Here is a 24,000-nt window from a genome sequence, read left to right on the forward strand (position 1 = left end):
ATCCACTTCCTCTCCTCTTCTCTCCTCTTCTCCTCTCTCTTCTCTCCCATATGTGAACTCGTGTGTTGTGTGTGTGTGTGTGTGTGTGTGTGTGTGTGTGTGTGTGTGTGTGTGGGTGAGTGTTTGGAGTTTTCTTGGTTATTCCCCGTTTTACTTTTCGTGGTTTCTCTCTCTCTCTCTCTCTCTCTCTCTCTCTCTCTCTCTCTCTCTCTCTCTCTCTCTCTCTCTCTCTCTCTCTCTCTCTCTCTCTCTCTCTCTCTCTCTCTCTCTCTCTCTCTCTCTCTCTCTCTCTCTCTCTCTCTCTCTCTCTCTCTCTCTCTCTCTCTCTCTCTCTCTCTCTCTCTCTCTCTCTCTCTCTCTCTCTCTCTCTCTCTCTCTCTCTCTCTCTCTCTCTCTCTCTCTCTCTCTCTCATGTGAGTGTTCTCGTTACTTTTATGTCTTTCTATTTTTGCCTTCCTTCTCTTTTTTTCTCTTTTTTATCTGTTTTTTTTTTAATTCTTTGTTTCTCCTATTTTTCTTTTCTTTTTATGGAGTTTTTTATCGTTTTTTATCGTTTTTTTATAGTTTTTTTTTCGTTTCCTGTCTCTCATCCTTCTGTCTTTTCCTGTCTCCTGTTCACTCATTTTATTCTGTTCATCCCTACAATCGTTTACTCTCTCTCTCTCTCTCTCTCTCTCTCTCTCTCTCTCTCTCTCTCTCTCTCTCTCTCTCTCTCTCTCTCTCTCTCTCTCTCTCTCTCTCTCTCTCTCTTATTTTTCCTTATTTTCCGGCTCTGATGTTTTATTTTCTCCTCTCCTTCACTTTCTCTTCCAACTTTCAAACAAGGTCAATCTCTCTCTCTCTCTCTCTCTCTCTCTCTCTCTCTCTCTCTCTCTCTCTCTCTCTCTCTCTCTCTCTCTCTCTCTCTCTCTCTCTCTCTCTCTCTCTCTCTCTCTACTTCTTTCCCTTATTTTCTTCCCAACATATTTTAACTTTCTGACATTCTCATTCTTATTTCGAGTCTCTCTCTCTCTCTCTCTCTCTCTCTCTCTCTCTCTCTCTCTCTCTCTCTCTCTCTCTCTCTCTCTCTCTCTCTCTCTCTCTCTCTCGCCTACTATTTCTCCTTTTTTACTACATTATTTTTACTACTACTACTACTACCACCACCACCACCACCACAGCCAATACCATTACTACTACAACTAATACTACTACTACTACAACAACAACAACCACTACTACTACTACTACTACTACTACTACTACTACTACTACTACTACTACTACTAGTACTACTACATCCACCACCACCAGCATTACTACTACTACTACTACTACTACTACTACTACTACTACTACTACTACTTCTATTCCTTCGCCTTAGCATTTGTGAATGAATCGGTTATGCAAAAAGAACTCTCTTAAATCTATGTCGGAGAGCCGGGGTTTGAATACCGCTCTCTCCTCTCGCTCCTTTGAAAGTTCCAAGTGTCACTCTCACTCTCTCTCTCTCTCTCTCTCTCTCTCTCTCTCTCTCTCTCTCTCTCTCTCTCTCTCTCTCTCTCTCTCTCTCTCTCTCTCTCTCTCTCTCACTTTCTCTTGTGTTCTTGTGTGTGAATGTATGTTCATGTTTCGGTGAAAAGGGGAGGGTTAGAGAGAGAGAGAGAGAGAGAGAGAGAGAGAGAGAGAGAGAGAGAGAGAGAGAGAGAGAGAGAGATAGAGGGTGAAGTTGTAGTAATAATTCATAGACTTTTCCCCTCTCTAGTAACAACACACACACACACACACACACACACACACACACACACACACACACACACACACACACACACACACACACACACACACACACACGCTTTCTTTATTGAGGTCAGGTATGTTTCGTCCTCCTCCTCCTCCTCCTCCTCCTCCTCCTCCTCCTCCTCCTCCTCCTCCTTCATCTCCCCTTATTCCTCTTTCATCTTCCCTTTCTCCTTCACCTCCTACATATTTTTCTTTCTCGTCTCCTTTCTCTCTCTCTCTCTCTCTCTCTCTCTCTCTCTCTCTCTCTCTCTCTCTCTCTCTCTCTCTCTCTCTCTCTCTCTCTCTCTCTCTCTCTCTCTCTCTCTCTCTCTCTCTCTCTCTCTCTCTTCTTCCTTACCACTCTTCATTCCTCCTGCTCCTCCTCCTCTTCCTTCTCCTTCTCCTCCTCCTCCTCTTCCTCTTCCTCTTTTCTTCTCCTTCCATATGCATCATCCAATCTTTCTCCCATCACTTCTTTCTTATTTATCTCTTTTTTTCTTTCTTCTTTTCTTCTTTCTTCTTTCTTCTTTTTCCGTCAAACCAAATGTTGTTTTTTAGTGTGTGTGTGTGTGTGTGTGTGTGTGTGTGTGTGTGTGTGTGTGTGTGTGTGTGTGCGCCTTGTTGTTTCTTGATTTATTTGTTTGTTTACTTGTTGCTCATGTTTATCTGCTTGTTTGTTTGTTTGATTTGGTGTCTCGTGTGTTTATTTTGCATTTTTTTTTCTTTTTTTGTGTGCGTTTTGTCTGTGTTTTTTTTCGTTTTATTTTATTTATTATTTTCCATCATCATCTTCGTCATCCTTCTTCTCTTCCTCTCCCTCCTCTTCCTCATCGTCGCCGTCGTCATCATCATCATCATCATCATCATCATCATCATCATCTTTCTTCTTCTTCTTCTTCTTCTTCTTCTTCTTCTTCTTACTAAATTGCTTTTTCCATCTTTCTTCAAATCCGCTTTCTATTGACTCCTCTCTCTCTCTCTCTCTCTCTCTCTCTCTCTCTCTCTCTCTCTCTCTCTCTCTCTCTCTCTCTCTCTCTCTCTCTCTCTCTCTCTCTCTCTCTCTCTCTTCCATGTCGATTATTCTTTCTTACTTTCTTTGACTTAGCTTCTTTCATTTTCTTCCTTTTCCTTCTTTCTTCCTGTCTCTTTGTTCTTGCCATGTCTTCCTTCCTCCCTCCTTCTACCCTCCCTCCATTCTTCCTCTCCTCTCCTCTCTTTCTCTCTCCTAATCTCCTGATCTTTCTCTTTCTCCATTTATTCTTTTCTTTTGTGTCTGATTGTTCTGTCCCTCTTCCTCTTCTTTCTTCCTTCTTTTTCTTCTTCTTTTCTTCCTTTTCCTTTTTCTTATTCGATCCTTCTCTTGTTTGTCTTGCCCATTTTTCTTGTTCTCTTCTCTTTTCTTCTTTTGCAATTATCTCTTTCATGAATACGATGACTCTCTCTCTCTCTCTCTCTCTCTCTCTCTCTCTCTCTCTCTCTCTCTCTCTCTCTCTCTCTCTCTCTCTCTCTCTCTCTCTCTCTCTCTCTCTCTCTCTCTCTCTCTTCTCATATCTTTCCCCTTTCAGTTTTCGTTTTATTTTATTTATTTATTTGTTTATTCTTGTGAGTCTTTGTCTTTTGTCCGTTTTCTCCACATTCGTCTTTTCCCATTTGATTTTAGCTCATTTTTTTCCTATATTTCACCTTTCGTTTACTCTCTCTCTCTCTCTCTCTCTCTCTCTCTCTCTCTCTCTCTCTCTCTCTCTCTCTCTCTCTCTCTCTCTCTCTCTCTCTCTCTCTCTCTCTCTCTCTCTCTCTCTCCACCCTGAGTTCTTCAAAAACCAAAGAGAAAAACACAAACAGAGAAAGAGAGTGTTTTCAAGTTTGACCCAAAAGTTTATAAATGACTAGAGCTTCTTTGGGGAGAAAGAATAAAGAAAAAAGAAGACAAAAATGCGTGTTTAAGGAAGACAAAGGTTACCAGTGGAAAATTAAAAGGCGCAAGAGTAGAAAGTGAAAAAGTAGGAGTAATTATGGAGGAAATAGCAGGCAGGAAATTAATTAAGGATAAAGGTGCTTAGGTAATAGGTAGGTTAATTAAGTGGTAACGGGTATGTAAGCTCTAGATATTGTACAGGTAGTGAGAATAAAGACAGAGACTAACATTAAAGGGAGCAAGTAAAGGGATGACAAAGGTAAAAACTCAATTAAAAATTAAAGGTACTCAAGTTTTTTCTATATATTGTACAGGTAATGGAAATACGGATAGGATATATTAGCAGTAAAAGATAAAAGATTAAGCAAAAACAGGTATACATTGTCTCCCAGGTACTGTATACTCGTAGGTAGTAAAATTAAAATTGATTAACAGTGACTGGACAGGTAAATTAACAGGTAGTAAAAAAAAAAAAAATAGATAAACATTGACTGCACAGGTAAATGAACAGGTAAAGATGAGCCAAAGGTGAGAAATTAATTAAAAAGTAAAAGGCACTCAGATTGTGTAAGTAATGAAATAAGAAATCAACAGGTAAGCGAACAGGTAAAGGTGTTAAGCCAAAGGCAGAAAATTAATTAATCTGCAACAGGTGTTAAGAAGGAAAATACGAAGTGAACAAGTAATGGTAACAAACTGAGGAATTTTATACTTAAATCCACAGGTAATTTAAATAAAGATAAATAGACAGGCAAACTCTGGAACTCCCTGTCTGCTGCTGTCTTACCTCCTTCCTATGACTTGAACTCTTTGCAGATTGACACTTGTCCTCAGTTTTTCGATAATCCTTTTGACTTCTCTTAGGGGAATGACACTTGTGGGCCTCCTTTATCGAACGCATTTGTTATCCTTGGCCAGTTCACCTCTTTCATTAAAAAAAATGTACTAAGCTCACAGGTAGAGAGCTAATTAAGGTGCAGCAGGTGTTCAAATTCACGTAGACAGTGCACAGGTGATGGAGTGTAAAGGCAGGAAATTAACAAAGGTGTGAGATTTACAGGTGTGACAGAAATGAATAATGATGAATAGAATTTTTTTCACCCAAGGAAAATATTGCTGGAGTCTCCACTCTTTTTTTAATCTTTGGTGTAATGAAATAGTCAAAATGTTTTATGTCTTGCTCGTTACCAAAGAAGCATTTTTTTTTTTTTTATTGTTCATGTTTGAAAAGTATCTGTGTACGTGTGTATGCATGTAGGTAGGCAGGTAGGTAGGTTTGCTTGTATGTGTGTAGGTAAATAGGTAGGTCAGTGGATAAATAGCTATATTGTTTTTGTGTTACTACTACTGCTACTACTAATATAACAACAACAACAGCTACTACTCTACTCTACTACTACTACTGCTACTACTACCACTACAACTATGAGTACTAAAAATAACACACATAAAAACATCAGTCTCTTCAATTAACACACAAGGTTAGGATGAAAGGATACGAGAAAATAAACAAGAAAAACAAAAATCCAAAACAAGAATATTTTTAAGGGATATGAAAAAAAAAGTCACCCTTTTTAAAGCCACATTTCATTTTATTTCGTTTACAAGTGACCTTCGTGCGGGTCCGGCATCGGTTCGTTTCATTTCAGTTTGTTTCAGTTCAGCTCCATTCATTTTCGTTCAGTTCGGTTCGGTTCGGTTCGAGTCTCTTCAAAATGCTTCATGACTTTTGAGCGAACCGGTGATACATTTTTCTTCCTCTTTTTTTTTTTTTTTTCCTTTCTTTTCCTATCAGGTTTGTCATGAGAGTTTTGAAGATAATGGTTTGCTTAATCTATGTGTGTGTGTGTGTGTGTGTGTGTGTGTGTGTGTGTGTGTGTGTGTGTGTGGGTGAGGGGTGTTTGTGTGAGTGTATTTCTTCCATCGATGTATATATGCACACATCCAAACATGCATATTAGTAGTATTAGTATTATTAATATTCTGAGAACATTTATGGAAATATACAAATGATAACACTAGCACACACACACACACACACACACACACACACACACACACACACACACACACACACACACACACATCCACCAACACCTACACACACTCACATAGACAAACAATATATACACAAGAATATATTTACACATACACCACTTAACACACACACACACACACACACACACACACACACACACACACACACACACACACACACACACACACACACACACACACACACACCTTCATTTTCACCTGTAATCAGCGAGTTACAAGCCACCTGCCCGCGACTAACACAGCGAGGCAGGGGAGGAAGGGGTGAAGGAGTGGGGGTGCGTGGGTGTCCGTGGCTGGCTGGAGGCGCCCCCCCTTCCTCATGCGTCCCCCCATGTTGCATCGCCGCGGGGTGCTCGCCTGGGGGACAAAGGGGAGTAAGAGGGAGGAACATAGAGAGGTGGAAGGGTGCATGAAGGGTGGAAGAGGGAGTGATGTTTGGTGTGTGTGTGTGTGTGTGTGTGTGGGTGGATGTGTTAGATGATTACTGTTACTAATATCACACTCATTACAACAACAACGCTACTACTACTACTACTACTACTACTACTACAATAACAACTGCTCCCACCACCACCACCACCACCACCACTACTGCACCCACTCGTTCCATTCGTTCACATCCTACTTGGAAAATGAAAACACAAACCGAAACTCCAAATCCCAAAATGACTATAACACACACACACACGCACACACACACACACACACACACACACACACACACACACACACACACACACACGATTGCCCTCGCCTCGCCAACCCACAAACTTGCGTCTCTAAACTTTGCTTCTAACTTGCGCTGATTCACCGTCGCTGCTCCACTTTTGTTTCCCAGGCAACAGGAGGCGTTATCAGAGCACTGTTATTATTTGTAGTAGTAGTAGTAGTAGTAGTAGTAGTAGTAGTAGTATTGTATTAGCAGTTGTGGCCTTTCTTTATTAATTTTTTTTTCTTGTAGTAGTAGTAGTAGTAGTAGCAGTAGTAATTTATCTTTTCACTTGTACTGTTCATTTTTCATTTCCTCGTATCTGTGTTCTGTGGCGGATGTGTCAGTGTTACTCTCACCCTGCCTTCATAATCCCTCCTTTTACGGTGTCACTTTTCACTATGGGTTCTGGGAAGGCTGTACCGCATTGCCTTAAGGAAAGCGAATTACAATGACTGACAAACACACACACACACACACACACACACACACACACACACACACACACACACACACACACACACACACAGTTCCTGAAATAATCTACAATCATCCAATATTAAAAGAGCTGAAAATAACTCTTCTCCTTCTCCTCCTCCTCCTCCTCCTCCTCCTCCTCCTCCTCCTCCTCCTCCTCCTCCTCCTCTTCTCTCTACGTTAACTGACACATCGTACACTTCCTAACAGTATAATGTATTCAATTTAGAGACAAGATAGAGTACAGTATATAGCCTTAAAAGACCTTTCAAGCCTTCAAAGGAGGAGCAAAAGGAGAATGAAGAGGAGGAAGAGGAGGACGAAAAGGAGGAGGAGGAGGAAGAGATATAAAGGTGATGCGGTGCCCATTCCTTCATCCTTCCACCTTCCTCTTTTCCTCGTACTCCTCCCCCTCCTCCTCCTCCTCCAGCTGTCGTAGCCTCGTGTCTGCCGATAATGGAGCACTCCCCCCCCCCTCGCTGCATTGGGAGGTAGTGAAAAGGTTATTTGACTTCCCGTAGACTTTTCTCTCAGCCCAGCCACGCCTCTTTGACACGTGGCGAGAGAGAGAGAGAGAGAGAGAGAGAGAGAGAGAGAGAGAGAGGAATCAATACAAGGAAGAAAAAGTAAAAAAAAGTAGACAGATAAAGAATAACAAGAATAAATAAATAAATCGATACATAATTATAGGATTTTTTGTCAATATATTGAGAGAAAGAGAGAGAGAGAGAGAGAGAGAGAGAGAGAGAGAGAGAGAGAGAGAGAGGAGAGAGAGAGAGAGAGAGAGAGAGAACGTATCAGCAACTGTATGCAAATCTATCCATTCTGTTTCCGCCCTGGTGGGATTCAATACACGTAAAGATTAAAATTGTCAAGGAAAAGCGACCGTATGTTTAGGAATGACTGCAGTAATAGTGATAGTAACAGTGGTGGTAGTAATGATAGTAGTGATAGTAATGCTAATATTTGCCATAATAATCGTAGGAGTAAAATTGAGCATGAAAACAAGAATAGTGACAAAAACAACAACAACTATTACTACTACTACTGCTGCTACTGCTACTACTACTACTACTACTACTACTACTACTAATAATAATAATAATAATAATAATAATAATAATAATAATAATGATAATAATAATAATAATAATAATAATAATTCTACTACTACCGCTACCACTACTGTTACTACTACTACTACTACTACTACTACTACTACTACTACTACTACTACTATCATTACCACTACCACTACTTTTACTGTTACTCTAAAAAACAGCAGTAACATCAACAACAACATCATCAACAACAACAACAACAACAACAACAACATCAACAACAACAACAACAACAACAGCAACAGTAAGAATTCCTTTATGAAAAAGTTATATACATATATTTTCCTGAAGTGAGGATAACGAGCGGTCTTTTTTTTTTTTTTTTGCCCTTTTAATATTCGTACATTTCTGAGCTAAAAAAAAAAATGGATAATTAATGATATATCTTTTTATATGGATAAATAATAACGTAATGAAATCCCAAGACCAAGACCTGTATGCTGTTAAATAGAAAGAACATGTTAATACCTAAACTTACACGAGAATAAACATCAATGGAGCGAAATTACTTCATATAATTGAAGGAAATAAAATAAAATCCAAATTTACACGAAAATAAAACACACTCACTCCTTCCGGCAGATTATGTGTGCACGTATTGTTACAGGAAAAAGGCGAAAGGGAACTTCGAAAAATCAGATAAATTTATAGATAGGAATGATAGATGGAAATAGAAATACATGTTTTTTACAGGGACTGCCACGTGTAAGCTTCATGGCATCCTGGACATTATCTTAAGTTACCTTCTTCTTTCAGGCTCAGAGAAGAAAGACTAAAAACTTTCTCGTAGAGTCGTTTAAAAAGAAAATATGTCACCCATACTCACTTAAGAGACATTCGTAGCCACACACTGCCACTGCCACCCCTTCATACAAGAACAGCACCTAAACTCACTTCAGAAAGAAAGAAAAATCACAAAAGCATTTCCCGTAGCAATCACTTTTATCACCCCCACACAGCCAATACTTAATCTCCGCATATCGCATCACACACACACATTACCGCTGCTCTACCACCACAAATCGTTCTGTGACGCTATACATCTCTCCTGTGTGTCTCGCGGCGTGGCGGTTCATCTTATAAATCCAGAAGACGCGGTGAGGGTGAAATATCCCCACCTCTGCATAAATTCTTGATTGCATCGTCTTCTGAGCATAGAGTAAGAAAAATAACCTTCCTTTGAACGCAGGCATGCTTCTCGTATCTTCCTTTCTCCCTCTTCCGTGTGTGTGTGTGTGTGTGTGTGTGTGTGTGTGTGTGTGTGTGTGTGTGTTTGTCTCCTTTTATTTAGGCATTTTACTAGTGTGTCGTGTCGTGTGTGTGTGTGTGTGTGTGTATGCGGCTTTGTTTGTTTGTTTGTTGTGTTGTGTATGTTGTTTGTTTGTTTCCATGTCAGCGGGAAAGGGTTGAGGTACATTGTGTAAGTGTTTATGGTGAGACTGTTTGTTCCCAGAAAGTTGAAACGTATAAGACTATGAATCTAGCTGTGTGTGTGTTGGTGTGTGTGTGTGTGTGTGTGTGTGTGTGTGTGTGTGTGTGACGGTGTAATTGTGTGCTTGTGTGAGTGTGTGTCAGACAGAGACAGAGAGAGAGAGAAGGGCTGGGGAGGGAAGAGAAAGAGATGAAAGGTTAGGCAACAAATTATTCACCAGAGTTAGTGGCGTAAGAGGAGGAAATGAAATGGAAGAGTGAAAAAGAATGCATGTATAATAAAAAATAAATAAAAAATAAAAAAGTATGTAATAATAATGAGAGAAATCACGTCAGAAGGAACGAGAGAAAGAGAGAGAGAGAGAGAGAGAGAGAGAGAGAGAGAGAGAGAGAGAGAGAGAGAGAGAGAGAGAGAGAGAGAGAGAGAGAGAGAGAGAGAGAGAGAGAGAGAGAGAGAGAAAGCAGTAATGAGAAAGAAAGAGCAAAATGAGGAAATAATGAAGGAGAAACAAACGAACAGACAGGGAAAGAAGGTAAAGAAGGAATTAAGGAAGAGGAGGAAGATGGAAGAAGATTATAAAAAACAGAGAAATAGATAAAAATAGATAAAAACGAAGGAAGAGAAGAGAGAATGACTTAAGCACTATCAACATATAAAGCAATGATTATAGAAGAAAATAAAAACAAGAAAGAAAACAAAACAAAGAAAATAGTGAGGAATGGAAAGAAAACAAAAATGAACAATAATAAAAAAATAAAAAATAAAAAAGACGAAATCGAGAGAGAATGAAACAAGAAAAGAGAAAGACACGAGAGAAAATGAAAAAAAGAAAAAGCAAGAAAAGGAGAGATAAAATGAAAAAGAAACAAAAAACACGAAAGTGAAAGAATAAAACAAAAATAAAGACGAAAGAAGATTAAGAAATATAAAAAATGAGACAGAGAGAGAGAGAGAGAGAGAGAGAGAATGCATCACCTGTCGACTCTCTCTTTCTCTCTCTCTCTCTCTCTCTCTCTCTCTCTCTCTCTCTCTCTCTCTCTCTCTCTCTCTCTCTCTCTCTCTCTCTCTCTCATTTTTTTTATTCTTTCACCTTTCCCACATGTAAATCTGCTGTCAGTTCAGTCAGTTGAATATTTCCAGACTCTTTTAAAAATGTATTCCCTTACTTTCCAAACACGTCATTTTTTTTCTTCACCCACCACCACCACCACCACCACCACCACACTTAACACTTAATCCCACTTATTCTCTCCTTCCTCCCCTCACCTGTTTTCATCTTTACTTTACTTTTTCGTGGTCATCTCTTTTCTTTCCAAATTATGTATTGTATTTTTTTTCTCAACAAACTTTTCTTCCTTTTCAACCTCCTTTTTAATATTTTCTGATGATAAAGTGTTATGTGGCAGATCTCTTCCTCCTCCTCCTCCTCCTCCTCCTCCTCCTCCTCCTCCTCCTCCTCCTCCTCCTCCTCCTCCTCCTCCTCTTCCCCTTCTCTCCCCTTTTCCCACACCTCCCTTTTATTTATGCGTTGTCACGTCTCATATCCTTGTCTCAGCTTTTTCCCCCTTTTCCTTTACTCTTTTCCTCGCCTGAGAGAGAGAGAGAGAGAGAGAGAGAGAGAGAGAGAGAGAGAGAGAGAGAGAGAGAGAGAGAGAGAGAGTTCAGAGAGAGAGAGAGAGAGAGAGAGAGAGGGGGGATTGATAAAGAGACTGGAAAAGATGAAGAAAACGGAGGGAGAAAGGAGAGAAAAGAAAGAGGGTAAAATGGAAGGGAGATTAAAGGGAGAGAGAATGAGAGGGAGAGGGAGAAGGTGAGAGAATGAAAGAGGCTATGTGAAGAGTTTGATAGAGTGAGAATAGTGAAGAAGGGAGAGAGAAAGGGAGAGGGTTAGGACTGTAAAAGAGAGAGAGAGAGAGAGAGAGAGAGAGAGAGAGAGAGAGAGAGAGAGAGAGAGAGAGAGAGAGAATCACACAAAACCACAAACTCACACTAAAGCAAAGACCAACCCAACTCAGCATTTAATTTCCTTATAAACACAACGAAAAATATAAAGAAGAACAAAACAAAACAAAAAAAAAAACAGAAGCAACACGTATATATAATTTTTTTTTCCATTTTCCTCCTCCCGCGTGAAGTTACAGGGAGTTTCAGTAAGAGGATGAATTGTTTAGGGAATGTAGGTGACGCTGTGAGGAAGTGAGGAAGACAGCTCAAAATTTACTACACTGCTTATGGCAAGACTTTTATGAACTGTGAGGCTGCCAGAAATTATCCCACAACATTCTAGAGAGAGAGAGAGAGAGAGAGAGAGAGAGGTGGTATGCTAACTTGCCTCTCTCTCTCTCTCTCTCTCTCTCTCTCTCTCTCTCTCTCTCTCTCTCTCTCTCTCTCTCTCTCTCTCTCTCTCTTTCTCTCTCATTAAGCCTGTAAAGTGATTTCCAGTTTAGTGAGTGAATGAATGAGAGAGTCAGTCAGTCATTCAGTTAATCAGCTAGAAAGATAGATAATTAATTTGTTTCTTTGTTTATTAATAAGTTAGTCAGATAGTCATTCAGTAAGTCAATCAGTCAGTCAGTCAGTCAGTCAGTCAGTCAGTCAGCTAGTTAGTTAGACAATTACTTAGTTAGCTGCCTAGTTAGTCGTATGTTTATTTATCTAGTTAGTTAAACAGTCAATCAGTCGTCTACTTATTTAGTCAGTTTGTTATCTTGTTATGTAGTCAGTTATCTATCTCGTTAGTAAGTCAGTTATTTAGTTATTTAGTCAGTTACCTAGTTATTCAATTAATTACCCCGTTAGTTACCTCTTTAGTCAGTTATCTAGTTAGTAAGCCAATTATCTAGTTATTTAGTCAGTTACCTAGTTATGCAGTTAATTATCCCGTTAGTTACGTCGTTAGTCAGTCAGTCAGTCATCTAGTTAGTCAGTCAGCGCAGAGGCAGAAGAATTAACTTAGCACACTGCTCCTGTCTCATCAAGTCTGTCCCTTCCTCCTACCTAAACTCACGAACCGGAAACTTGTAGCACTGAAGGAAACTGGATAACTCTCTCCGTGCCTGCATTCCAAATTTACATCCTTAGCGGGACCCGAAGCAAGTCCTACGCGCAACCAACGACCCAAGCATACGTAGGAAGGCAGGAAGGAAGGATCAAGGTTGCATATCCTTACGAAAACATGAGAATTCCTTGCCAGACTTTTAAAGGAAAATTTCGCATCTTTTATCAGTTTTTTTTTATTCTATTTTTTTCTTTTCTTTTTTTTTTTTTACGTAGCCACTGGAAGCAATTAACATTCTCTCGTCTTAGATTAATTTTGCCTCCTTCGTGAAATTCCTTACGCCGATGAAAATTTAATGCTTCTCAGGAATATAAGGAAGAGGAGAGGCTGGAGGAGGAGGAGGAGGAAGAGGTGGTGGTGGTGGTGGTGGTGGTGAAGGAGAAGGAGAGTATGAAATAATTTTAAAAAATCATAAGGAAGAAGAACAATAAGAAGAAAGGAAAGAGAAGGAACAAAAGGGTGAGGAGGAAGAAACAACAACAACAACAACAACAACAACAACAATAGTAACAACAACAATGAGAAAAACAAGATACGGAAGAGAAAGAGGAGAAACAGAAAAAAAAAACAAGCTAACATAAAATTTCCTTAAACGTCTTTTCTTTCATTATTTCTCTTGATAACCTCTGAAAAATTACCCTAAAACCTCTGACTTTACAGGTATTACCCTAAATCTTACCCTAAACTGTAATTTTTTTGTCCCTAAAAGTCCGCGACTCAATGTAAATCCTTCAAACTTTGAGACTCTACGTAAAAAAAAAAAATACCTTAATGATTTTTACTCTAAACCTACGTGACTCAATGAAGAAATTAAGTCAAGATCAAGAACAAGATAAAGAAAAGAGGACGACGATGAAAGATTGGAATGGAATTTATTGGTCGATTTATTTAGTGTTTCAAAAAAAAAATCTGACCCTATGAAAAGAGAAAAAGAAAACTGAGATAAAAGGCGAAAAAATGTAAAAAAGGAAGGATAGAAAACTGAATAAAGAAAAAGATAAATGAGGAACTAAAAAGGAGGAAGATAGAGAGAAATTCAAAAGAAAAAGGAGCAAAAGAAAAGAAGAGATTAGAATACAAGTGAGAAGAGAAGAGATAAGAGAAGTAAGGAGAAGAAGGAGAGATAGAGAGGTGAATGGAGAGGTGGTGGGAGGAGAGGAGAGGAGAGGAGAGAAGGTAAAGGAGTAGATGAGAGGATAGGGAGGCCTGGGACGTGAGAGAAGAGGAGGAGGAGGAGGAGGAGGAGGAGGAGGAGAAGGAAGAGTAGGAGAGGGAGGAGGAGGAGATGCAAGGTTCAAGGTTCAGTGGAAAGAGAAAGGATGGAGGAGAAAGAGGAGAGGATAAGTGGAGGAGGAGGAGGAGGAGGAAGAGGAGGAGGAGGAGATGAAAGGTCGAGGAGTTAGCTGTCAACACAAAGTTTTTTACTGCCCCGCCTGTCACCACCAGATTACCACCACCACCACCACCACCACCACCACCACCACGTACTTTAATGTAAGATAATTCTATCCTACGTAAAATATCACCACCACCACCACCACTACCACGCTAACCACATAAATAAAGCACCACCACTTTTCTCACCACCACCACCACCACCACCACCATTAACACCACTAACTTAAACCACATAAGTTATCACCACCACAGCCACTCTAATCATATCAAGAGAGCACCACCAATCCTGTCACCACCACCACCAGCATCACCACCACCACCATCACCACCACCACCACCACCACCAGCGCATCATTTTAATCTCGTGTGTTTTATTTCATTACTGGCATTTTATTTTCCTGTGATTTTCATTTTCATCTTTTTTTTCCAATATCATTCTGCATTTTTGCCCTCTTCCCCTCCCTCTTCCTACCCTCCCTCCTCCTCCTCCTCCTCCTCCTCCTCCTCCTCCTCCTCCTCCTCCTCCTCCTCCTCCTCCTCCTCCTCCTCCTCCTCCTCCTCCCTCCGTACCATGTTATGGAAGCGAAGCACAAAATATGCTTGTGTAGTTTTGCACATTTTTAATTTCATATTTTTTTTAGCATCTGATCTTATTTATTTTTTTTTTTTTTTGTTATTTTCAGCGCTGCTTGTTTCGTAATTTTTCAGACCTGCAAAAAAAAAATAGAAATTCCTCATTTTTTCTCTTTTTTTTTTTGTCCTTCCAAAAAAAAGGGATTTTTTTTTGTTTTTGTTTCCAAGAAAATACAAATTTCTCTCCTCTCTCTCTCTCTCTCTCTCTCTCTCTCTCTCTCTCTCTCTCTCTCTCTCTCTCTCTCTCTCTCTCTCTCTCTCTCTCTCTCTCTCTCTCTCTCTCTCTATCTATCTATCTATCTATCTATCTATCTGTTTATCTATCTGTCTGTCTATCTATCTATCTATCTATCTATCTCAGAGGGATTAAAGGGACAAGGTATTCTTTTATGAGTGGAGTCTCAGTGACCTTCTATCTTCACTTTATTATTCAGTCCCGCAGACCCTCCATGTCTTGTTAAAAGCTCCCTCCCCGCTAACCTTCTTTTTCAGGATCCCTTCAGTTCTGTTCATTTGCTGATTTCCTAAAGTTCTTGAAATGATTTCTTGAAATGTTTAAAAGTGCTAATTACATAATGGTATTAAAATGATCCCCGTTAATAACTAAAAGTACTAATACAACAATGTTCTTTAAAATAACATACTTGTAAAAGATATATCGGAAAATGCTAGTTACATGTTGCTCTTAAAAATTAACACTTGAAATATTAATTCCGTAATGCTCTTAAAAAGATCCCTCAGAATGCCTAAAAATCCTTCCTCTCCTCCTCAGCTTGTGTCTTTTTCATACGGGGATTTCATAATAGTCTTAGAAATAATAATCCTAGGAAATACTTAATCGTAATAACCATCTTATAAATAATTCCTTCAAGAAACGCGGTACTTCCATAACCATCTTATTATCATAAAATACCTGAAAATACTACTCCTATAATTCTCTGAAAATACTCAACAAAAATAAGATACTATTTCCATAATGCTCTTAAAATGATCCATTAATACGATAAAACTCAAAATCATAATCCTTTTCACTGCTAATTACATTACGAAACTTACTACTTCACTATACACAATTTTACTGAATGTAATTGAAACCACGGCATTAATACATATGGATTATCATTACAACATTGATCCAATCCTTTAGTTCTTACACTAGTTTCAAGGATTTCTTATTAGACTGCCTCGAAATCCCATTCAGACCGTAATGCCACAGTTTCTGATACCTTGATACCTTCACTACTAATAGCATCACGACGCTTATTGCTACATTAAAGTAACTATATACAATTTTACTGAACGAAATTGAAACCACAGCCAGTAAAATATTTGAATCACTCTAACCTTTCCCTACCTGTAGTTTTAACTATATACAATTTTACTGAACAAAATTGAAACCACATCCAGTAAAATATTTGAATCACTATAATCATTTTCTTTCTGCCTGTAGTGTTGTAAAACTATGAACTTGCACCACAACTTGGGAAACCTTAGCAGTCACGGGTTTCAGCAGAGGATTAAACACCCCTTAGCAGAGGCATTGGTGGGCAGGAACCTCCTCACCTTTACCTGGCTGGCTGTTCCCCAAGCTGTGGCAGAGATTCATGGATGCAATGCTGATGTCCCTGCCGGAGAATTGTTAGGGATTTGGGGCTAAGAGGCGGCTGGTGGCGGACTCAGCTCAATTGTGGGGAATGCAATGCTGGGGATGGTTCAGGGATGGAGTGGGGGAATTGGGGGGTGGGTGTGCGTCTGTGTGTGACTGTGTGTGACTCTGTGTGCATGTGCTGGGTGACGAGTTTGTGGTCAAGATATATTGTGTACGTGTATCATTGTGTGTGTGTGTGTGTGTGTGTGTGTGTGTGTGTGTGTGTGTGTGTGAGGACGCTATGAATTACTTTGATTTATTGTTCATGTGTGTGTGTGTGTGTGTGGGTGTGTGTGTGTGTGTGTGTGTGTGTGTGTGGTGTACATCCCCTTGTGTTCACCTCTGTTACAACCTACTCTATATCAAACACACCTATGATCCGATAAGCTGCTTACCTTCACTTCAGCATCATGTACCACCCCGTCTGTTCTATTCACTCCCCGTGGCCTTCGTATCCCGATAATCACATGCATTAACTTGTCCATGATACATTAGGCTTATTGTTGCCCATCACCCACTAATTATTCCCTATCCATCACCAACTAAACATTATCAGACACTAATCATCCTACGCAGTAAAGAAACTATGTGAGTGGGTGAATGTAGGTAATAATAGATGAGGGAGGGGGAGGGAAGAAGAGACAGCCGGGCCTCTCTCCTTTACTTCAGTGTGTGGGTTGGAAAAGTCTACGGATCTGTCTTGCCATGTTTCACTACCTGATGCTTCCTAATGCTGGCTTGGTCTTGTCTTGCTTGGTTCTGTAATTTGCGTGTGTGTGTGTGTGCGTGTGTGTGTGTGTCTGTGTGGGTGTGTGTTATTAGGATTGTCTTGCTGTTGTTGCTGTTGCTGTTGTTGTTGTTTGTTGTTGTTGTTATTGTTGTTGTTTTAATATTACTATTCATATTACTATTGCTTATACTATTAAATTGTTGTAGCTTTCTCTGCTGCTGCTGCTTCAATTTCTATCATGCATAACACCATCACTACTACTACTACTACTACTACTACTACTACTGTTACTACTACTTATACGAATGCTATTAAAATTCACCAGCCTTTCTCACTAATGCTAATTCATTATTCACTCATTCAATTCATTCATTCATCATGCACATCATCATCAATACCACCACCACCACCACCACCACCACCACCACTACCACCAACACCTTACCTGTCACCACATGAACCGTAATGTTTGCCGGGGCCGCCAAGTGAGGCTGACAGGAGTAGGTGCCGGCGTCCGTCCTCCTGACCCTGGCCACCACTAGTGTGCTCGTGTAGTTCTGATGGTCCACCTGGGAACAAAGACCAGAAGCCGTCACCATGAGAAGCCTCAGTAATACGGTTAGTGGTAGTTCGGGGAGAGTTATGTGTGGTGGTGGTGGTGGTGGTGGTAGTGGTGATGGTGATGGTGATGGTGGTGTTTTTGTTGTTGTTGTTTTTAGTAGTAGCAGTAGTAGTAGTAGTAGAAGTAGTAGTAGTAGTAGTAATAGTAGTAGTAGTAGTAGTAGTAGTATCGTTTTTATTGTTATGATTTTCATCCATGTTTTTTTTTTATGCAATCCATGTTTCCATCTTTCATTGATTTTTATTCTGTTTGTTTGTTTCTCTGTTTTCTTTCCTTTTCTTATTTCATTTCCCTTTTTCTTTGCTTCTTTCCCTGCAACTTTATTTATTTAGTTTTCTCCTCCTTCATTCATCTTCGTCCTTTCATTCTTTCTTACACTCACAAACTCCACTTCTTCACTCCCCACACTCTTCTTCCTTCCTTCCTTTATTCATTCATTCATTCATTCATTCATTCATTCATTCATTCATTCCTTGCATCATTCTCACTAACACGACAGCTGCCAATTAAGTTATTTTTACTAACATCACTAATATCATCACTATCAACACTGTTATTATTATTATTATTACTATTACTATTACTATTATTATTATTATTATTATTATTATTATTGTTATTATTATTATTATTACTGGTAAAATTACTGCAACCCCCACCAGTAAGATCACTACTGCAGTCATCACCTTCACCACTACTTTGTCACCGTCACCAGCACAATCACCATTAGCATCACCACTATTCTGCTCACCATTATTGTCACCTGTGTCAAAACCTGTAGCACCATTACTCTAATTAGTTGACACACCTTTATGGAAGCGAAAAACAAGTGTCTGGTTTTTTTCCGCTTTGCAATCTCTGTCACATTAATGTAATAGTTGTCATTATATTGTGCTCTCTCTCTCTCTCTCTCTCTCTCTCTCTCTCTCTCTCTCTCTCTCTCTCTCTCTCTCTCTCTCTCTCTCTCTCTCTCTCTCTCTCTCTTTACTTTGAGTGTTTTGAGTGTATTTAACTGTTTCTATTTCTTGTTTTGCATTTTTTATTGTTTATTTTTGTTAGTATTTCCTTATTCAGAGGCATCGTTTCCTTTTCTTACACACACACACACACACACACACACACACACACACACACACACACACACACACACACACACACACACACACACACACACACAGACAGTTGCACGCCACTACACAAGACAACTTTTGAGCCTCACCACGCCTCCACCATCCTGTAGCACCACAATACACGGACACAGACCCGCTCTACAACTCCTCCACTTTTGCTTCTCACAACTCCACCATGCAGTTTTACCACTTCTGTTATGTTCTCCAGGACTGAGCCAGCCCCACTAACAGACCTTATCCACCCACTTTCTCTCTCTCTCTCTCTCTCTCTCTCTCTCTCTCTCTCTCTCTCTCTCTCTCTCTCTCTCTCTCTCTCTCTCTCTCTCTCTCTCTCTCTCTCTCTCTGAACGCACGCACTTATATCTTGGCTCACTCTTGATTCACTTGCCTTATCTTCCTGCCTGCTCTTCCCTCCTTCGTTATTAGTGTGTGCAGGCAATGTAGTGTTGTAAACTAAATTTTATGTTGACGTAATGCAAATTTGAGTATGGTGTGCAGATTCGAGTAAGGTGCTCTCTCTCTCTCTCTCTCTCTCTCTCTCTCTCTCTCTCTCTCTCTCTCTGTCTCTGTCTCTGTCTCTGTCTGTGTGTGTTTGTGTGAGTGTGTGTGTAAATGATATGTATGAATAAGGAAATACATACAAAATTCAACTAGAAAAAAAAGTTAAAGGAATGCAAGGAAAAATAGAAAAACAGTGAAATGTTCATTGGAGCAAAACATTCAGAGTAAAGAGAACACTTCCAAAACAAACACATGATAACGTAAGGAATAGAAAGAGTGAGAATATCAGATGAAAATATATATAAAGACAGACAGACAAAATATAGACCAGTAGATAGATATAGATAAGCAGAGAAGTCGACGATCAGGTGAATAGACAGGTTGATAGACAGACAGACATAAAGTTATGGGAAAAGAAAGTCTCACACACACACGCACACACAGAGAGAGAGAGAGAGAGAGAGAGAGAGAGAGAGAGAGAGAGAGAGAGAGAGAGAGAGAGAGAGAGAGAGAGAGAGAGAAACAAACATCCACCAACCACCACTACCACCACCGCCACCACCACCACCACCACCACAACAACAACAACAACAACAACAACAACACCTTACCTGGATGTGGTGCTGCCTGGCGTAGTTCACCATGGTGTTGTTATGGTACCAGAAGATGTAGACAGGGGGCACGGGCGCCTGCTTGACGTAACACTCCAGGGCCAGCAGGGAACCCTCCTCAATGTGAACCTCTGAGGGACCCGCCACCACCGCCTGGGCCTCTGTGGTGGGGAGAAGGGGAGGGAAGCGAGACATTAGTGGGTGTACAAGATTACTCAACAAATTATAAATGACATATGTTGGGCATTGCGAGGCTGTGTGTGTGTGTGTGTGTGTGTGTGTGTGTGTGTGTGTGTGTGTGTGTGTGTGTGTGTGTGTGTGTCCGTCTGTCCGTCTTTGTGTCTGTGTGTGTGCTAAGCTGCTCTGTGCTATATGAAGACATGTAGATGCAGGATGGAGAGAGAGAGAGAGAGAGAGAGAGAGAGAGAGAGAGAGAGAGAGAGAGAGAGAGAGAGAGAGAGAGAGAGAGAGAGAGAGAGACTTCAAAAGCCGCTACGATTTGCAAAACAATGGGCGGAGCATTCTCTCTCTCTCTCTCTCTCTCTCTCTCTCTCTCTCTCTCTCTCTCTCTCTCTCTCTCTCTCTCTCTCTCTCTCTCTCTCTCTCTCTCTCTCTCTCTCTCTCTCTCTCTCTCTCTCTCGTACACGTGTAGGAAATCTTTCAACTAGACAAATACTGTGTGCCTGGAGAATAGACTGGTAGAGATAGACGTGGTTGTAAGAAACACTAACGTATATAAGAGATTTTTCAACAAAGCAGATTTTATGTGACTGAAAATAGATTAGTAGAGATGGAAATATTTTCACCACAGGAAAAGAAAATGCGTATTTGTAGGACAGACAACACAGATATAACGATAGCATATATATATAAGTAGAATGAAAAGGGAATGAAAAGAAAAGGAAATGATAAAAGAAGGAGATATTGCCACCATAATAAGAAGAGGAAACTAACATTGGAGAACGAAAACAACATTGATATCACGAGAGTATGGAGAAGGATAGAATAAAGAAACAAAGATTTACTACCAGTGTACATCAGCGGAATAAAATCAGTAAGAGATTCCCAACATAAACGAGGAAATGGAAACTGACGCTGGAGAACAGACACAACACATATAACGACAGTATGAAGAACAGAATAAAAAAAGATAAAGATTTGCCGCCACTGTACATCAAGGGAATGACAACATGACTGAGGTAGGATATTACTGGCAGGACAATAATAGTAACGAAAGGGTAAAGGTGAGATAAAGATACGATAGAAATCTGTCGCTTCAACGAGGAAAAAATCAGGAAGGGGATTTCAATGTCAATATGAGATACATCTGAAACACATGTAACACTTGTCAGACAAATGTGTTAGTCATGTTAGATGTTGGATTAATACCAGCCTTTATATAAGCTTGAAATTAATAAAGAAAAAAGAACTTCAGGCAAATATTAGAGTATAAGTACCTCGTATATAAACTGAAAGATAAAAAGTAATACAGTATGAGGAAACAATATTAATAAGAATATTACTCATAATCCCATAGATGGAGAGAGTAAAGAGCGCTTGTATTGCTTAGAAATCAATACGTGGAAGTCAAGACAGGGAGGGTAAACCTAACCTAACCTTACCTTACCTAGCGTAACCTTACCTAACCTAACCTAACTAACCTAACCTAACATAACTAACCTAACCTAAACTAACCTAACCTAATCTAACCTAACCTAACCTAACCTAAACCTAACCTAATCTTACGTAAACTAACCTTACCAAACCAAACCAAACCAAACCTAACCTATGCTAACCTAAACTAATCTAACCAAATTTAACCTGACCTGACGACCTCACCTAACCTAACCTAACCAAACCATATCTAATCTAACCTAACCTGACAACCTAACGTAACCAAACCAAGCCAAACCTAACCTGACAACCTAACCTAACCTAACCTAACCTAACCTAACCTGACCCATAATGCTACAGACGGAAGGAATACGTGGAGTGCTTGTGTTGGCTGGCAATCGATACGTGGAGTCAAGACAGCGAGGGAAGCTAAGCACGTAAGCAGGAGAGATTGAAAGTCTCCCTCAAAGAGAAAGATTAACCTGGCAATGAAGGCTGCAGCAATGGAATGAAGGCCACGGGAATGAAAGGCGACAACACGTGATGAAGTTGATCCGCTTGTGACTCAGAGAATTATAATTGAAAAAAATGCCTTTGACACACACATCATTTATATCCCATCGTGGAAGAAAAAAAAATAGTACGTATTTAGCGTTCAGGAAAGGTATTATTGGGTATAAGAAATGCATGAAGAAATAAGGAAAAAAAGGAAAACTGAGCAACTATTTTGACAGTATAAGAAAATTGTTAGTTAATCCTCAAGTAGAAAAAATAAAACACACACACATACACACACACAGAGTTTTGCACTTTCATCACTCAAGCTTGTACCACGTTAGTTTTCTCAATTATACATGACACAACCCTTATTATGAAAGGCTGCATCTCCTCCAGGCATGGCAGCGTGAGGGATTAGCGCCTCATTACCGCAGCAGGAACGAGGGATTATCAAAGGCGCTCTGATTATCTCCCGCCACTTTGTATTTGTCTGTTATGAAGAAGAACACAAAGGATGAACAAATAACATGACACCTGTTGGTCACTGCGAGGCTGTGTGTGTGTGTGTGTGTGTGTGTGTGTGTGTGTGTGTGTGTGTGTGTTATGCTGTTCTGTGTTATCTGAAGACATGTAACAGATGAAGGGTAGCGAGCGAGGGAAAGAGAGAGAGAGAGAGAGAGAGAGAGAGAGAGAGAGAGAGAGAGAGAGAGAGAGAGAGAGAGAGAGAGAGAGAGAGTTCAAAAGCCTCCACGATTTGCAAAAATTGGGCGGAACATTCTCTCTCTCTCTCTCTCTCTCTCTCTCTCTCTCTCTCTCTCTCTCTCTCTCTCTCTCTCTCAATTACTTAACTCCTTAATTACTTTAATTATCAAGAAGATTTTGGATTTTCCCGTCACGAAAGCACGAGAGAGAGAGAGAGAGAGAGAGAGAGAGAGAGAGAGAGAGAGAGAGAGAGAGAGAGAGAGAGAGAGAGAGAGAGAGGTTAACACACGATTAATCGAGACAGAAACTGATAGATAAAAATTGGGATGAAAAGATTATAACACACACACACACGTACACACACACACACACACACACACACACACACACGAGGAGGAGGAGGAGGAGGAGGAGGAAGAAAGAAGTTTTAGTGGAAAGATTAGCATCGAGTTTCAGATGAAAGGAGACAGAATCGAAGAGCAAAGTGGAAGTAAAGTGACACTGAAAAAAATTATGTTGTTGTTGAAGATTATTAGACAACGGTAAGTGGAGACCCAAATTAGTATATGAAAGGTCGTGATGGAAGGCTTTGTGAGTGGTGGAAATTAACGCGGGAAAACTTGTCAGAATAGAGAGATTTGAACTAGGAAAAAGAAAAGAGAGGAGGAAGAGAGGAAAGGAATGAAATAAGTCTCGTTACGTAAAGCCAAATGGGGAAATTAGTCAGAATAAAGATTTTTGAACTGGGGAAGAGAAAAGAGAGAACAACGAGAAGCAGGAAGGAATGAAATTACTCTTGTTAAATTAAATCAAATGAGAAAATGAGACAAAATAAAGTGTTTTGAACTGGGGAAAAGAGAGGAGGACAAAGAGGAAGAGGAAGGAAAGAGATTACTCTTGTTACGTAAAATCAAATGAGGAAACGAAACAAAATCAAGAGTTTTCAAAGGTGGAAGAAAAAAAGGAGGACCAGGAAGAGGAAGCAATGAAACTAGTGGCTTTACGTAAAATGAAATGGAAAAATAAGAACATACTTGTATCCCAGAGATGGAATATTGAAAATTGGTGGAAATTAACAAGGAAAATAGGATAGAGAGTAGGGGGAAAGACGACGAAATGGAAGGAAAGAAACTGGTGTTATCACGTAAAATCAAATGTCAAAATTAGTTAAAATGAATTTGAACAAGGGAAAAAAAAAAAAGAGGACAAGGAGGAAAAGAAATCAGTCCTTAATAGTAAATGGAAAATGGGAAATAAGATGATATTACAAGTATACAAGAAAGTATTTAGAAATTGATGGAAACTAACGAAGGAAAATTTGACAAAATATGGAAGTTTGAAGGAAAAAACAACAGAAGGAAGAGAAGGAAGGGAAGAAATTG

General features: G+C 39.8%; 1 protein-coding gene and 1 long non-coding RNA gene across 2 annotated transcripts in view; one reads left to right on the forward strand and one right to left on the reverse strand.

Moving 5' to 3' along the window:
• The window catches only part of LOC135092985 (uncharacterized), a 128,090-nt gene that overhangs the window by 99,808 nt on the left and 4,282 nt on the right, over positions 1-24,000 (forward strand). The window lies entirely within an intron of this gene.
• Positions 5,224-24,000, reverse strand: part of LOC135092983 (cell adhesion molecule 1-like) — a 45,945-nt gene continuing 27,168 nt past the window's right edge. The window contains exons 5-7 of the mRNA XM_063991808.1: positions 19,805-19,965; positions 17,386-17,509; positions 5,224-6,091 (exon numbers count right to left, since the gene is read on the reverse strand). Of these exons, the coding sequence (XP_063847878.1) occupies positions 5,784-6,091; positions 17,386-17,509; positions 19,805-19,965 (593 nt within the window). The 3' untranslated portion in view covers positions 5,224-5,783. The remainder of the gene's footprint in view (positions 6,092-17,385; positions 17,510-19,804; positions 19,966-24,000) is intronic.

The sequence above is a fragment of the Scylla paramamosain genome, chromosome 41 (assembly GCF_035594125.1).
Source record: "Scylla paramamosain isolate STU-SP2022 chromosome 41, ASM3559412v1, whole genome shotgun sequence".
Taxonomy (NCBI): domain Eukaryota; kingdom Metazoa; phylum Arthropoda; class Malacostraca; order Decapoda; family Portunidae; genus Scylla; species Scylla paramamosain.